This window comes from Antechinus flavipes, chromosome 2, assembly GCF_016432865.1.
Source record: "Antechinus flavipes isolate AdamAnt ecotype Samford, QLD, Australia chromosome 2, AdamAnt_v2, whole genome shotgun sequence".
NCBI lineage: Eukaryota > Metazoa > Chordata > Mammalia > Dasyuromorphia > Dasyuridae > Antechinus > Antechinus flavipes.
The window spans coordinates 608,499,337-608,515,242 of record NC_067399.1 but is presented as its reverse complement, the minus strand read 5'-3'; the positions used below and the strand labels follow the sequence as shown (position 1 = coordinate 608,515,242).

The following is a 15,906-nucleotide window of genomic DNA, read 5'->3' as shown; positions in this document are numbered from 1 at the left end:
AAGTACAGTGATACTGTTTGGAGTTGCTGGGGATGAGTCTCTTCCCAAGAAAAGCCCAAAACACAGCCTATAAGAACAGTGACCATATCTTTCCCAAGGTCACATATGATATCTTGGAAGCAACAACAACTTTCAGACCCCTAAAACTAGCTTTGAAAATAGCAGCACAAAAAAAAAAAAAAAAACCCTGAAGCTTAGGATAGTACCTTCTTACTCCCAGATGAGCAGAGTCCAACTTAAACAGAAAGTTCAAAATCAAAAAATAGGCTGTTGTTTTTAAACAACAAAAAGAATTTGACCATAAAAAATATTATGGTGACAGGGAAGACCAAGACATAAACCTAGAATATAACAATGTGAAAACCCAAAAAAGTCTCCAAGAAAAAAAAAAGCCTCAAAGAAAAATGGTAATTGGACTCAAACTCAACAAGAGTTCCTGGAAGAGTTAAAGAAAAAGATAAGAATAATACAGAGAAATTTATAAAAACAAAATTAACATTTTGGCAAAAGAAGCACAAAAAATATTGAAGAAAAAACATCTTAAAGTTAGAATTGGCTAAATAGTAAAAGAGACACAAAAATCCACTGAAGAGAAGAATTTTAAAAAAGCAAAATTAGACAAATGGAAAAGAAGATACAAAAATTCATTGAAGAAAAGAAGATACAAATCCTTAAAAAGCAGGACTAAGCAAAAATTAAAAGATGTACAAAAGCTCACAAAAGAAAATAATTCCTTCAAAATTGGAAGTGGGACAAACAGAAGTAAATAACGCCATAAGAAATTAAGAAACAATACAACAGTCAAAAGAATGAAAAATATCGAAGAAAATGTGAAATATCTCATTGAACAAAATAACTGATCTGAAAAATAGATCAAGAAGAATAAGAATTATGGAACTATCTGATCAAATGATGATAGACATCATCTTTCAAGAAATTATTCAACAAAATTGCTTTGGTATCTTAGATTTAGAGGGTAAAATACAAATAATCTCCTAAATGAGATTGCAAAATGAAAATTCCTAAGGAACATGATGTACAGATTCCAGAACATGCTGGGGGTTGAGGGTTTGGAAGAAGAGGACTTTAAGGAAACAGAAAAAAATCATTCCAAATAGTGTAGATCCACAATCAGAATCATACAAGATTTGGTAGCTTCAACATTAAAAAAGAGGAAGTCTTAGAATAAGATATTCCAGAAGGCAAAAAAGCTAGGATTACAATAAAAAGTGACCTATCCCCAAAAACTATGGGAAAGAAAGTAAAATAAATGTAGGAGTAATGGCCAGGAAAAAACGAGGGAGTCAAGGGGGAATACGGAGGCCAACGTGAGGACCAAGAAAAGCTCTCAGTTTGTGCTTGAAGATAAGAGTTAGTAAGGAAATAATATTAACATGAAAGTAATTTTGCTAATTGATACACTAATGAAATAGTAAAGTTAATCACTATGCTTATTTGTGACAAAGAAAGGGTTGGGAAGGTAGGTAGGGGTGTTTGTGCTATAAAAAATAAAAAGCATCAATTTTTTAAAAAAGAAAATATGAAAAAAAATGGAAAGGCTAGGACACCAAAAAACAGAGAAGAGTTTGGTTTAGTAGAGAGCAATGTTAGACAAAGCCTAATTCTACAGTTGAAAGAATCCAAGTATATAGATAGAAGTGATATTTAGTTCAGAAAGAAGGTTTTTCTGGGGCTAGACAAAAGGGATCCAGAGTACTAGTATATTCTATCTTAATGAAACTCTGGAGTTAAGTAATAAGATGAAATCCTTTTCCTCACATTAGTGAATGAAAGCCAAAATACAGGATATGATATTCAGCTATTAAGGGGAGGAGGAAATGGTAATTCACAGCTGCTCTAATGTCCCTGAATATCAAGGCTTTGTTTCGAGAGACAATTTCTTGCTTATACTCAAAAATGGATATTAAAAATAAGAATCAAAAGGAAGCAATCAATGACTATGACGAAGACAGATGACATTAAACTCAAAGTTATTTTAAAAATAGAATAGGCAAGGCTTTCTTTTTTAGCACATGCAGATTTGTTTGAAATATAGAATTTTACAATGCTGTGAAATAAGCTATAATGCATTTATCAGTTGAAAACCTGTCATTTAGTTTTCTTTCAGCCAATACTTAAGAACGTTGTGTGCTGAATTGATAAGCAGTGATCATTTTTTCCTTTCTTTTAATATAGTGTTGCCAATTTTAGTTGGTTGCTTAGAAACATTAAGTAAAAACACTTAAAACGAGTACAGAAAGAATAAGGACTGTGGTTAGAGCTGGCAGCATTATGAAAATTATGAAAAATATATCACATTGTAAGATATGGTAAGATTATTAGCCAAGAAATATTGACAAGAAAACAGTTTTGATTTGTTAGCATAGGAAAACTGGAGATGAAGACACTTCACAAATGTGTAGGCCTCCATTTTAAATTTGCCATATCACAGAAAAGTTGGGACCATTTCCATGTATATATGAGAGAGTAAAGATAGTAAAAGAATGAAGCTAGAAAGTTGCAAATGGCATGATACTTTAGGCTTATAGCAAGCAAAGGTTTTCCCCAGTTTTCATTCTTTTCATTCTAAAGAGAATCTCTAACAACAAAGTTTGCTGTGAGAGTTTCCATGTCTAATGAAAATTCAGAGTTCTAAATTTTATCCCACCAGAAAGAAATTATATTTGATATGTCTGGAACAATTTATGATGATTCAAGTTTTTAATGTATTGTGATATATGTGCCTCATACTTAATGAGCACTTAATATTTACTGAGTTAAATTGAAGGAGAACACAAAATAGAGAGACTATGCTAAAGTCCAAATGAAAATGACCTCTAAAACTAGAATTTACACTGAAAACCAAAGCTATAAGGAAAAATGTATAATTAAAATGAATGTTATTTTTAAAACTCATTTTAGCTAAGTTATAACTTCATCTTCAATAATTTTTTTAACCAAAACTAACAATTTCCAAAGTGACTATTTGGGCCAATTAACAAAAACAACTTTCACTTCTTATTTTCTCAATCCTATCTTCCAGTTAAGAGTCAGTGAATGATGAGATATCCAAATGGCAGGCTGCCAGAAAAGAAAACAGATTCTCATCTAGTACAATCATTTCTGGAAATCTGCCTAAATAATATGCCCAAGGTCATATAAATAGGTATAAAAATAGGTAACAATTTGGAATTCCTTTTGGAAAATTGGCCATCAAATCACATCATTATAAATTTGTCACTTTTGAAACCCAGAGCTGAAATCGTTTACTTACTATTCTTCAGCCACACCTTAAATTTTCTTGCCTCCATGGTTTTGCTTATAGCTTAATCTCCTCTTCAATTTAGAATAATTACTCTCTCTTTAAAACAATCGAAGTCCTACCATTTCCATTATTTCAAATTCTACTTTCTCCAGCATGTTCACAATTGGAAATGATTTCTTCCTTCTATAAATTTTTATTATATTGCATAAATTTTTATAAGATAGCATATGTCTTAGAATGATGAAAACAAAAAATGATATGCACTTAAAATTCTATGTATTTACATATCATTGCTTTCAATAAACATTCCCCATTCATTACAAATAATAGTATTAGCAATAGAAGTACTACCAAATCAAGGTAATACACTAAAACACCACTTTTTTTTTTTTACTATCAAGATAATGTAGTATATTTTCACCAAACTTTTTTACTTTTTAACTCAGGTTCAGGTCTGGGATTTTAATTCATAACACCACTGTGCAGGAATAAATTATATAAATAAATGTGGTATGTCTTAATGCATAAATATCTAATTTTTTTTCTTGCTCTGAATTATACGGATTATACTATTCAAATTATTTGGCATTTATCTGTTAGGAAATACTGTTAATTATCTGTCATGTATATATGGCTTATCTCAATTAAACTGTAACTTCTTTTATAGTAAAAACCATCTAACATTTCTTTATCTTCCCACTATTATCAACCTTGAGAGGAAACTGAGCCCTGTAAGTATGAAACTGCTGCTAGTCCTCCAAGGAATGACAATGTGAATCCCCAGGTACTGTGGTCAGAGATCACCTAACATGAGTCAGAGGAAGAAATGCATAGTGGTGACTGGTGACTCTCCAATGGCCAGAGGGAGGAGGAGGCAGCAATGTAGCAACCTGATAAAAACAACAGATAGCTATGTTGGGTTTTTTTGGGGGGGCAGCATATATCTAAAATATAATGGAAAACCATTCCCATCCACCTACCTTCAAAGCCTTGACAATATGATGATTACAGCCCACTTCTAGTAATTAAGGTGGGTGTAAATGATACCACCAAAAGGACTTTAGACAACATTTCCAAGGATTGTGAAGTCATGGGTATACAGTGGGTCAACAGTGAAAATGGAAGTCTGGCTACAGACTTCTCTGCCTTTTGATTTTGCCCCAAGTAACTTGATTTTCCAGTTATGGACCCGGGAGAAATGTTCCTTTATGGGCTAATTACAATACTGGAAGAATTTCATTATAATGTTATTTATACTAAGAAATATTTCTTTCTTTAAAAAGTGTAACTTTAATAAAAAATATAGAATGTCTTATACTTCATATATTTTAGCAAATAGTAATTCTTTAGTACAATCTTATCAGAGGTTTGAACATTCAGTAAAGGGAATAAAGAAAGCCAGAACTAAAAGAGCTGTTTTCAACCTGATGTGGCTAATTTCAATAGACTGGATCTTAAACACAGAAGCATGATTTAACCTTGGGTCATTTTCAAATAATTCTGGGAATAGGACAGATTCTGGGACTTTTATAGAGACAGTGTCCATTAAAGGAGAATAGGAGTACCCTTATACTAAAAGAGTCTATATTTGGGATGGAAAATGCCATTTGTGTCCAGAGAGAAAACTATGGAGACTGAATGTGGATGGAAGGATAGTATTTTCATCTTTTTTTTCTTTTGTCTGATTTTTCTTGTACAACATGACAAATACACAAATATGTTTAAAAGTATTGCCCATATTTAACTTATAATAGATTACTTGCTGTCCTGGGAAGGGAGGAAGTAAAGGAAGAAGTGAAAAAAATTTGGAACAAAAAGTCTTATAAAAATGAATATTGAAAACTATATTTATATATATTTGGAAAAATAAAAATACTACTGCAGAAAAAAGACTATCACAAGAAATACTCAAGAGCAGATCAATGCTATACGTCAGTCTGTTTCAGACACTATGTTAAGCACTGGGGAATACAAAGAATGATTTAGCTTTTAGTTTTCATATTTTGCATATCTATTAGCTAAATTACCTCTGTACCTATTATTGATAAGGAGAGTGTGCCAAGGATGGATCAGATTTATCTGTTCTTGATTTGAGTCCTGGGGTGAGGCAGATATGCTCAAGCAGAAGGTAGAGGTAATTATTTTGAAGAAACAGAAACAAAGTGTAAGAACAAGAATGTCATCTCTGACTCTTCATGATTTTTCTCACTCTCTATATATAATCTGTGGTCATAGCCTTTTGATTCCACTTTTGCAATATCCTTCCTCTTTCTCTCCCCTGATACTGCCACCACTTTAGTGCAGGTACTTATCACCTCAAGTATGGACTAATGTAATAAGCTGCTGTTGGATATGCCTGCCTCCATTCTCTCCCCACTTTTATCCATTTTCCATTCAGCTGTTAAAAAAAAATTTCCTAAACTGTAGCAAATATGTGTATGTCATTTATCCCTACTCACTAAACTCAGTTGAAAAGTATTTGGGAGGGAAAAGGGAGGGAGGAGGAGGAAGGTTGACCTGAAAGAAACCTTGGACATCAGGAAACAAAGTCCCATGAAGAGGGCAGAGGAATAACGACTCCAGCATAATCAGGTAGACAAAGATTCCCAGAATTGATTGCTGGAGAGGTTGCTGGGGGAAGCCAAGTCCAGGAAAGTTCACTGAATGTATGTAAAAGCTTCCAAATGGGTAAGCACATCCCAATGCTGCAGACAATTCCATGCATAGCATGAGTAACAGGCTCACAGTTGTAGGTACCTGGGAGGTACCTGAGAAGCCATCTAATCCAATTCTTTTTTTTTTCTCTTACAAATAAGGGCACTGAGGCTTAGGGAAGTTAAGGGGCTTGCCCAGTGTCACACAGATTGTAAACATCAAAGTTTAGTTTTAACCCAGAGCTACTGCTGTTGCCAGCCTAGCAGAATGAGAAAAGGTACACAGGTCAGCCTGCCTTGGTTAGGAGCAGCTGTGCCGGGAAGAGCAAGGTCCTCTGCTTGTCAGAGAATCAGGTATGTGCTCCTGAAGCATAGCCAACCCCACCCAAACAAATTCCCAACCCACAGAGAAAGCGAAGGTGGGTAGATGCAACGGATAGAGGACAAGTAGGGTTTACAGTGAAGGATCCTTAGTGTGGCCAAATGAAGAAGCAAAGGCAAGCATGTATCTCAGGGATAGACCTCTAATCTGAGGCTGAAACATGCGTTCCCAGATATCAACTTCTTCCTCCCCCCATAGCCACACAAAATTCCATTCTAGTGCATCTGAGCTTCTTGCCATTCAATGTGAAATGCAAGTCTTTAAATGTAGTTTTTAAAGGGCATTTGCACAACAGTGAAGCATATTTATACAAGTTTTTTCTCAAACCAGAAACTAGAAAACAGCAGTGTCTATACAGACTACCTTATAGTCATTTTCTCAATATTATCTGATTTAGTGTATTTTAAGAGGTGGGAAAAAGGAGATTTGTGTTACAAACCTCAAGTCACATTATCAGCTCCAAAACATCCAGAAAAATCTCCTGTCAAATTTCTGGATTAGGTTTCTGGAGGTCACTGTTCAATCTACTGAACAATTCTTTATGCTGCTAGTCACTTAGTGTTTATCACATATTGCTTTGCAACATGACTTTTCATGTTTATATATTTCCTCAACAAAATTACTCACTAAAGATAATAAATTAATCAATCAACAAAACATGTATTAATTATCTATGCTAGGTACTATACTAGACACTATGATTATATATACAAAATCAGAATAGTTATTATTGCTCTCAGGAAGCTTACATGCTCCTGAAGGCAAATATTGATAACTACGTGAACACCAATGGGGAGAAGGGGCAACAACTAAGGGAGTCAAGGCATTGAGTCTGTCTTACTCTTCACTGAATCTCACATAGAACCCTGGACAGCACTTGGCCTCTAAGGGGGGCTCAATCAATATGTGTGGGTGGGCAGAAAAAGCAAGTGAAAAGAGTAACTTGATTCAGTATAATGTCCAAGGCACTAAGGGAGATATGCCTTGGGTTTATGTACTACCCCTGTAATCTCAGTCAAGATGTTTAGCTTCTCAGTAGGTAAACTTCACTAGCTCAATCATCACTGTATAATATCTCTTCCATCTCAAAGGTTTTGATTCTCTCTGATTCACTCATTTATTCTTTGCCAATCTTCCCAGGGAAAGATTTTTGGCAAAGTGAGTCAAAATAAAAGCAGAAGAAAGGAAAGGAAACCTCAGGGCAATGAGATATAACATTAGTCTACCAGCCTCATTGGTTTTCCAGCATTCATTTCTTGCTCCTGGCACTCCTGGCACCAACACTGTAACACACTAATTCTTAATGGGGTAGGAGAATTTTATGGCTACATAAGTTATATTACTATTATGAGTCAGAGCTATAACTTTGAAATTTGGACCTGGGGAAGTAGGAATTTCTCCAGGAAACAGAATTCTGGTAAGCTAGAGAAACCACTCCTACATGACTACAGACTTAATTTGCTCTGTGGCTGTGACCTAGATAGTTGAGGAGGGTGGAGTTAGGGACTAGGATGTAAAAAGACAGTGGCAGTAATAATAACAATATATAACTATATAAAAAATATATGTATACATATCTTTCTGCCTAGAAAATTTCATGGTGTCTAAACCATATGAATCTGCTGCTAATTGCATGGTTATTTTAAGCTAAAAAATCTTTTCAAAAGGTCAGAGAAAATATGATTAATTCTCAAAGAACGGCTAGACATATTAATTGCTGCCACAATTTCAGAATTTTAGAACAAAAGTTGTTTTATTTTACCATTCTTGACGTTAGGTGTAACAAGTTGTGTGGGTGAACTTCTCTTTCCAGCCACTTCTTTCTTCTGGCTAACAGTTGAAATGAAACTGCTGAAAGTAGAAAGCTGGCCTTTGGCTCCTCTTTCCACCGCCTGGAAATAGGAAGGCAGTTGTTGTAGCAAATTGTTTTTTTCAATATGCTTAAATAGCTACCACTTTAAATAATATTTCAGTGAGCTGCATCACTAAGATGTATATTTACAACAAATTTCTTAATCTGAAACCAGGTATATCTGATGCTTTTATATATGCCATGTATTGAATTTTTACTAGAAGCAAATTATTTCAAATCAGGATACAATGACAATCATTAACATTATCCAACTAAAAATAAGTTATCAACACTTTAGAAAAGATATCTGAGAAATCTACAAATGACAAGTTAGACTGATCACTAATTTGCACTGACAAGGTGCTATTTTAGGAAGAACTATAACTTCAGTGAAGGAATTCCCTCCCACCAATGTAGATCAGCACTTACCATACACTTTTTAATCTTAAAATTGGAGATGGGGACAGTAAAATGACTGCTCAGGGTCACATAAACAGGGTGTGTCTGAGATGAGAGTTGAGGTCAAATCCTGAGTTAGAGAGTCCACTTTGAAATAGCTCTCTCTCACATAAACATTCAGATGGCACTTTGTCGATAAAAATTACAGCCAGAAAGAATCATATAAATCAGCCTAGTTGAACCTTCTAATTTTATTAAAGATTATTCTGAGGGCTGATATCTATTAAAAGGTTTTGGATTATAAGGCAAACTCTCAGATTGACTGAGAATTCACACTGTACTTTGAGTCACTGTTGTCATTTGTTCTTCATTTTCCAAGAGTATGAATGGCATCATGAGGTAATATCTTGACTCATGGATAGATTGGATTTAATTTGAGCAGAGTTACACAGTTTTCAGTCTCACTTCCTCTTCCAGAGTCATCAAAGTCTAGTAGTGACGAGACAAAATCAGGATGACTGTGGATGGATGACCTTGGTGTGTCCAAACTCTAAGTGTTCCACAGCACCTGCTTCAGCCGCCTTCACGACTTTTGGAACAAATGGTTTCAATTTGCCCATTCTTCCAAGGTGAAGTCTTCATATTCTTGGGGTATACACTATCCTAACTCACTAACAAGTGGGTTACCTTCAACCTGGTTTAGCTTGTCTATTGACATGGCCAGGATATGGCCACTGTGAATGCTACAAATTCTTGGAGACATAGGTAGACATCCTGAAAGTAGCTTAGCAAACCCTCACACCAGAGCTAATAGTCCTCTGTGAACATCCAAGTAGGTTATAACTAGTTAAGTATATTGGTCCAATAGTTAGACTGCTGTGAATGTGAATAACTGAAATATTCATATAACCAAAAATCTAAACACTAATGCATTTTACAGTATATAATTTAGTATTAAATTAACAATGAATATTTGATTTATCCCTTCTTTTAAAAAAATTTGAATGTATTTGATTTTTTCCCACTTAACATGTCAAGATACTTTTTAAGTATTCAATTTTGAGTAGCTTTTCTTCCTCCCTCTGTCCTCTCCCTTTTTCTGAGATAAGCAATTTGATATGGGTCATGCATGTGCTATGATGTAGAACATATCTCCATGTTAAATGCAGTTGTAAAAGAAAAAAAAACAAGAAAAAGAATAAAGTAAGTGAAACAAGTTATGCTTCAATATGCCTTCAGAGTTCATCAGGTTTTTATTTGGATGTGGATGGGCATTTTCCTTGATGAGTCCTTTGTACTTGTCTTGGATCACTGTATTGCTGAGAAGACCTGAGTCACTGATCATAAAACAATGTTGTTGATATTGTATACAATGTTTTTTTGGTTCTGCTCATTTCACTTTGTATCAGTTCATACAAATCTTTCCAGATTTTTCTTCAATTTGCCTGTTCATTGTTTCTTATTATACAATGTTATTTCTTTACATTAATATACCACAGCTTATTCAGCCATTCCCCACTTGATGGACATTACCTCAATTTCCTATTCCTCTAATTTCAATGTTGAAATTCCAATTCCAATTCCAGAAGAGCTGCTATATACACTTTTGCACATGTAGGTCCTTTCTTCTTTTTTATGATCTCCTTGGGATTCAGACCTAGTAGTGATATTACTGGATCAGAGTGCATATACAGTTTAATTGTCCTTTAGAAATAGTTCCAAATTACTCTCCAGAATGGTTTAATTTATAATTCCATCAATAGTGCACAAGTATACCAATTTTCATACTTTTCAACATTTATCAATTTCTTTTTTTTTTGTCATTTTTGAGCAATCTGATAGATGTGAGGTGGTACTTAAGAGCTGTTTTTATTTGCATTTCTCTTATCAAAAGTGATGTACATCATTTCTTTATATGCCTAAAGATAGATTTAATTTGTTCCTCTGAAAACTGTTCATTCATAATCTTTGACCATTTACCAATTGGGAAATGGCTTGTATTCTTATAAATTTGACTCCGTTCCCTATAGAGTTGATAAATGAGGTCTTTACAAGTAATACTTGGCATAAAAATTTCCCCAGTTTTCTGCTTTTCTTCTAATTTTGATTTCATTCGTTTTGTTTGTACATAAGTTTTTTTTTAAATTTAATATAATCAAAATTATTTATTTTATACTTTGTAATGTTCTCTATCTCTTATTTGATCATGAACCTGTAACTCAATTAATTCCTCCTTTAAGAATTTGAATGCATGTTGGTGGAGTTGTGAATGAATCCAACCATTCTGGAGAGCAATCTGGAATTATGCCCCAAAAGTTATCAAACTGTGTATACCCTTTGATCCAGCAGTGTTACTTCTGGGCTTACATCCCAAAGAAATACTAAAGAAGGGAAAGGGACCTGCATGTGCCAAAATGTTTGTGGCAGTCCTGTTTGTAGTGGCTAGAAACTGGAAATTGAATGGATGCCCATCAATTGGAGAATGGCTGGGTAAATTGTGGTATATGAATGTTATGGAATATTATTGTTCTATAAGAAATGACCAGCAGGATGAATACAGAGAGGACTGGAGAGACTTACATGAACTGATGCTAAGTGAAATGAGCAGAACCAGGAGATCATTATACACTTCAACAACGATACTGTATGAGGATGTATTCTGATGGAAGTGGATTTCTTTGACAAAGAGACCTAACTCTGTTTCAATTGATAAATGATGGAGAGAAGCAGCTACACCCAAAGAAAGAACAGTGGGAAATGAACGTAAACTATTTGCATTTTTGTTTTTCTTCCCGGGTTATTTTTACCTTCTGAATCCAATTCTCCCTGTGCAACAAGAGAACTATTCAGTTCTGCAAACATATATTGTATCTAGGATATACTGCAACATATTTAACATATATATAGGACTGCTTGCCATCTAGGGGAGGGGGTGAAGAGAGGGAAGGGGAAAATCGGAACAGAAGAGAATGCAAGGGATAATGTTGTAAAAAAAATTACCCTGGCATGGGTTCTGTCAATAAAAAGTTATTATTTAAAAAAAAAAAGAATTTGAATGCAGGGGCAGGTAGTTGGCACAGTGGATAGAGCACCACCCTTGAAGTCAGGAGGACCTGAATTTAAATCTGGGCTCAGACACTTAACACTCCTTAGTTATGTGACCCCAGGCAAGTCATTTAACCACAACTGCCTCAGTAATAATAATAATAATAATTATAACAATAATAATAATAATTTGGATGCTATGTGGAAAAAATGTTTGTGGCAGTGCTTTTTGTAATGGCAAGAAACTGGAAACTGAATGGATATCCATAAGTTGGAAAATGGCTGAATAAGCTATAGTATATGAATGTTACGGAATATTAATGTTCTATAAGAAATGATCAGGAGGATGATTTTAGAGAGATCTGGAGAGACTTACATGAATTGATACTAAGTGAAATGAGCAAAACCAGGAGATCATTGTACATGGCAACATCAATATTATAGGATGATCAATTCTGATAAACGTGACCCTTTCCAACAATGAGACGATTCAGACCAGTTCTAATGATTTTGTGATGAAGAGAGCCATCTACACTCAGAGAGAGGACTGTGGGAACTGAATGTGGATCACAACATAACATTGTCATTTTTTTTTGTTGTTGTTGTTCATTTTCAATTTGTTTTCTTACTCATTTTCTTTCCTTTTTAATCTGATTTTTCTTGTGCAGCAAGAGAATTGTATAAATGTTTACATATATTGGATTTAATATATATTTTAACATGTATAACATATTGGATTGCTTGCCACCTAAGGGAGGGAGTGGGAGGAAGGAGGGGAAAATCTGAAACACAAGGCTATGCAAGGGTCAGTGTTGAAAAATTATCTGTGTATATGTTTTAAAAATAAAAAAAGCTTTAAAAATTTTAAAAATTAAAATTAAAAAAAAAGAATTTGGATGCTAAACCACTTAGTGCCTTTCAGAGTTGCAGTCTGGCATTCTGCCAGCTCCCCTATGGCTATGCCAAAGAACATGGGGGATCCCGGCGTTAGCCTCTCCCACCACATTGGGGCTCAGGATCTTCCACTAGTTTACTGAGGTGGAGCGTAATGCCCAGGCTAATTTAAGCTCGCTGGGAAACTCTTGCAGTCTTGGGGGGATTTGTCGTTCATAGGACTCTGTGAGGCCCTGAGTCTTAAACTCTAGGTCTCTGGACAGGTAGGCTTGGCTAGGCCTTCTAGGGTGACTGGAGTCAATTGGCGACAATTGGCGTGTTTGGGTGTTTTTGGAATTTAGATTCTGTCCAAATTCAATGGGTGTGGCCCAGTCCCAGCCAGCCCTCACGGAGAGAAATGAGAAAAATGATCAGAGAATATTGGTAGATAGTCCCTTGGGAAACAAATTAAGTAATTGGAACAAACTGCCAAAATATAAAGGAAAAAGCAAGAAAAAGATGATAAGGTATTGCTGCTTTGTCTGGGGTGACAAAGACATTGGTGGAGGCACTATTTGGCCTAAATTTGGCTCCCTTGAAGATGCTTCCTGTCCTAGACTGTACTCTCCATTTATTTGAATGGAACAGACTTTTCTTGCTGATGTTCCAAGTTTCTTAGGCTAAGAGACTGTTGTTCCACTCCATCTTTTTTGCTTTTTCTGCTATTCTAGGATTTGTTTGGGGATGTTATTTTATGGTCATTGGGAGGAAAACATGGGAGAGTTATAGCAATTTACTGCTTACTCCACCATTTTGGCTTCCAGAAGTCACTTTAACTCTAACTTCTGAACAAAAAGACATTTAAGTGAAAAATTTGAGCTTTGAGATTATTCTCCTAGTCACTTATGATGTGCCTCAGTCTCTGCTTATGAGAATGTAGGAATTAATTGCCTTCTTAACAATTTAACTCTAAACATTTCTCATTCCATCTCTCTCTGAAAAGGACCCCTTGTTATTACTCTTGGTCAAGACACAGTTTGATTGGATTGCTATTCCTGTTCTCAGCTTTCAAAACTTATTCAAAAAGGCTCCTTCCAACAACAAAAAAGTAATATTTGCCACAGCAATTTTATTATGATCTTTCATTTCCATAAAAAATAATTAATGGTTCCAGACTGAACCTGTTAATACTCTGTAGTTTATCAGAGATTTCCAAGAGTTATAAAACCTTATTTTCTTTTTCCTGGACACATTAAAATGCACCTCAATAAATGGATCAATTATTAAGGCAAATCAACAAGGGTTCCTTTCTAATGGTGGTTTCTTTATACCTTAATAGTCAATCTTTGATTCAAAAGCTGGCATCTTGCTCATATTCTATAGCTGCTTCATGAAATAGATTTTCTCCAAGTTGAATGGAAAGTAGCCCAATGATTAACCTACAGCTACAGAACAACAGCTACAATAAACACATACTCAGTCATAATTCCACCTAAATGGTGATCTTGGCTTGGCTATATGCCTCATTTCCATTTGCAGTTTGAATACTAACTTCACACTCATATCTATCATAGATGTGTTTATTAATGCAGAAAAACCTCATTCTGATTATAATAAATCTCACTAGATTCAAAGCACTTCTTTTCACTTGATAATACATTGTGAGCAAGCCAGGTGTTAGCTTTATAATAACTAGTTCCTAGGAATTTAATTTCAAGGAACTTATACATTGCAACAATTTTTCTAATCAAATCAATTCTGTAGTCCCACAGAGTTTGTTATAATGAGATTTAAACATAGTGTTTCAATACCCTGTAATAATAATACAATGTGTAGTGTTACTAACTGGACAAGGGGAGAAATTAAATTCTAGGCACACAGAGAAATAAGGGATCATATATGTAAGAAGAAATAAAGAAGGGAAATGGAGAAATGACTGGCCTAAAAAGCAAGACTTGAAACTAGAAAAATGAATAAATAGCAACAGATTGATACAAAGAATCAATTAAACTGTAGAAGGAAAAGTTTAAAATATGTATATTCTTTACAGAACAAAATAAACTATATAAGAATGTATCTAAACTAGGTTAGGTGGATCATGTGTAACTAATTTCTAAACTAGCTATAATGTTCTGAAGTCTACCATTGCCTCAAGGTCAATATTTTTAAAATGATTTATGAATACACTGAAATATAGCCAAAGATAGCATAGGAGATTGGGCAGCTTATATAGTGATTCAGGATATTATTTATAAAGGTAAAAATACCAGAATTTTCATATTGGAGGGAATTCAGCACAAAAGCCAGCAGTTACTGATAGATATACATAATAAAAGTAGAAATAAAAACTGATGTTTATGGCTCTGTTACCTTCACTTAGACATTACACTTGGCTTTTAGATTCCTCTGTGGATGCACAGTTAGAGAGCAACATGAGAAAGAGGAAAATTTCATTGTCCCAGGTCACACAGAGACATTGAATAAGTCTCCCTTGTCAGGGTTTAACAATTGCTGTATTTCAGCAATTAGTAGCAGAAAGCAGCAGATGGCCCTGAAGAGACTGACACTTAGCAAATGGTAACCAGAGGAGAAGATCAGCAACCTGAGATATGTACTTCAGTACTTTCCTTTTCTCCTTGGAAAGTCAAATTTCTGAATTCTTGAGGTTGAGTTTACTCTCAAGGAAAGCCCTAAAACTGGCACAAATCTCTTTTCTCTGTTATAGGAATTATATGCTATAAGATTATATTCTGGGATCATGTTTCCATAAATATTTCCCCCTCTGGAATGAGAGGCAAGAATTTAGTAACACTGAGCAAGACATGAATGGGTGAGGTTGTGCAACTATCATGGACTTCTATATGACATGCCAAGATATCTATTAGTGGGTCCTGGATTGAAGCCTGTTCGTATACATAAACTTCCTTCCTTTTTCTCTGCTCTTCCTCTCTCCTTCCACCCAAGCCTACATGAAAACCCAGGTCTGCTTTGCTACATTCCAGTCTGTCCTTTGAACAGAGAAAAAGAAAAAATGGAAAGAAAAATAAACAGCAATATTATTTCACTTTCAAAAAACAGAATAGACAAATAGCTTTTCCTACAAAAGTGTGTCCTGCAAGAGTTTTAGCCAACCAAATGATCTTAGGAGCATGTCTATATTCTTAATCAAATGAGCTTAAAACCCATTTAGTTAGAAGGAACCAAAGGGCTGCTCCACAAACCTAACTGATTTCAGACAATCTCAAGCTGGCACCTAATCTAGTATTCTCCTTGTGCTCTTAACAAGATCACGTCTAAAGGGATTGTCCATACTCTTCAGAGAGAGATGTTTTTCTTTTTTTTTAATTTTATTTTATTTAATAATAACTTTGTATTGACAGAATCCATGCCAGGATAATTTTTTTACAACATTATCCCTTGCACTCGCTTATGTTTC

General features: G+C 34.8%; 1 protein-coding gene across 2 annotated transcripts in view; it reads right to left on the bottom strand.

Annotated features, from left to right (window-relative positions):
- The window catches only part of HECTD2 (HECT domain E3 ubiquitin protein ligase 2), a 106,355-nt gene that overhangs the window by 67,308 nt on the left and 23,141 nt on the right, over positions 1-15,906 (bottom strand). For both annotated transcript variants that reach the window (XM_051981633.1, XM_051981632.1), the window contains one exon: positions 8,064-8,193. In XM_051981633.1, coding sequence (XP_051837593.1) covers positions 8,064-8,193 — 130 coding nt within the window. The remainder of the gene's footprint in view (positions 1-8,063; positions 8,194-15,906) is intronic.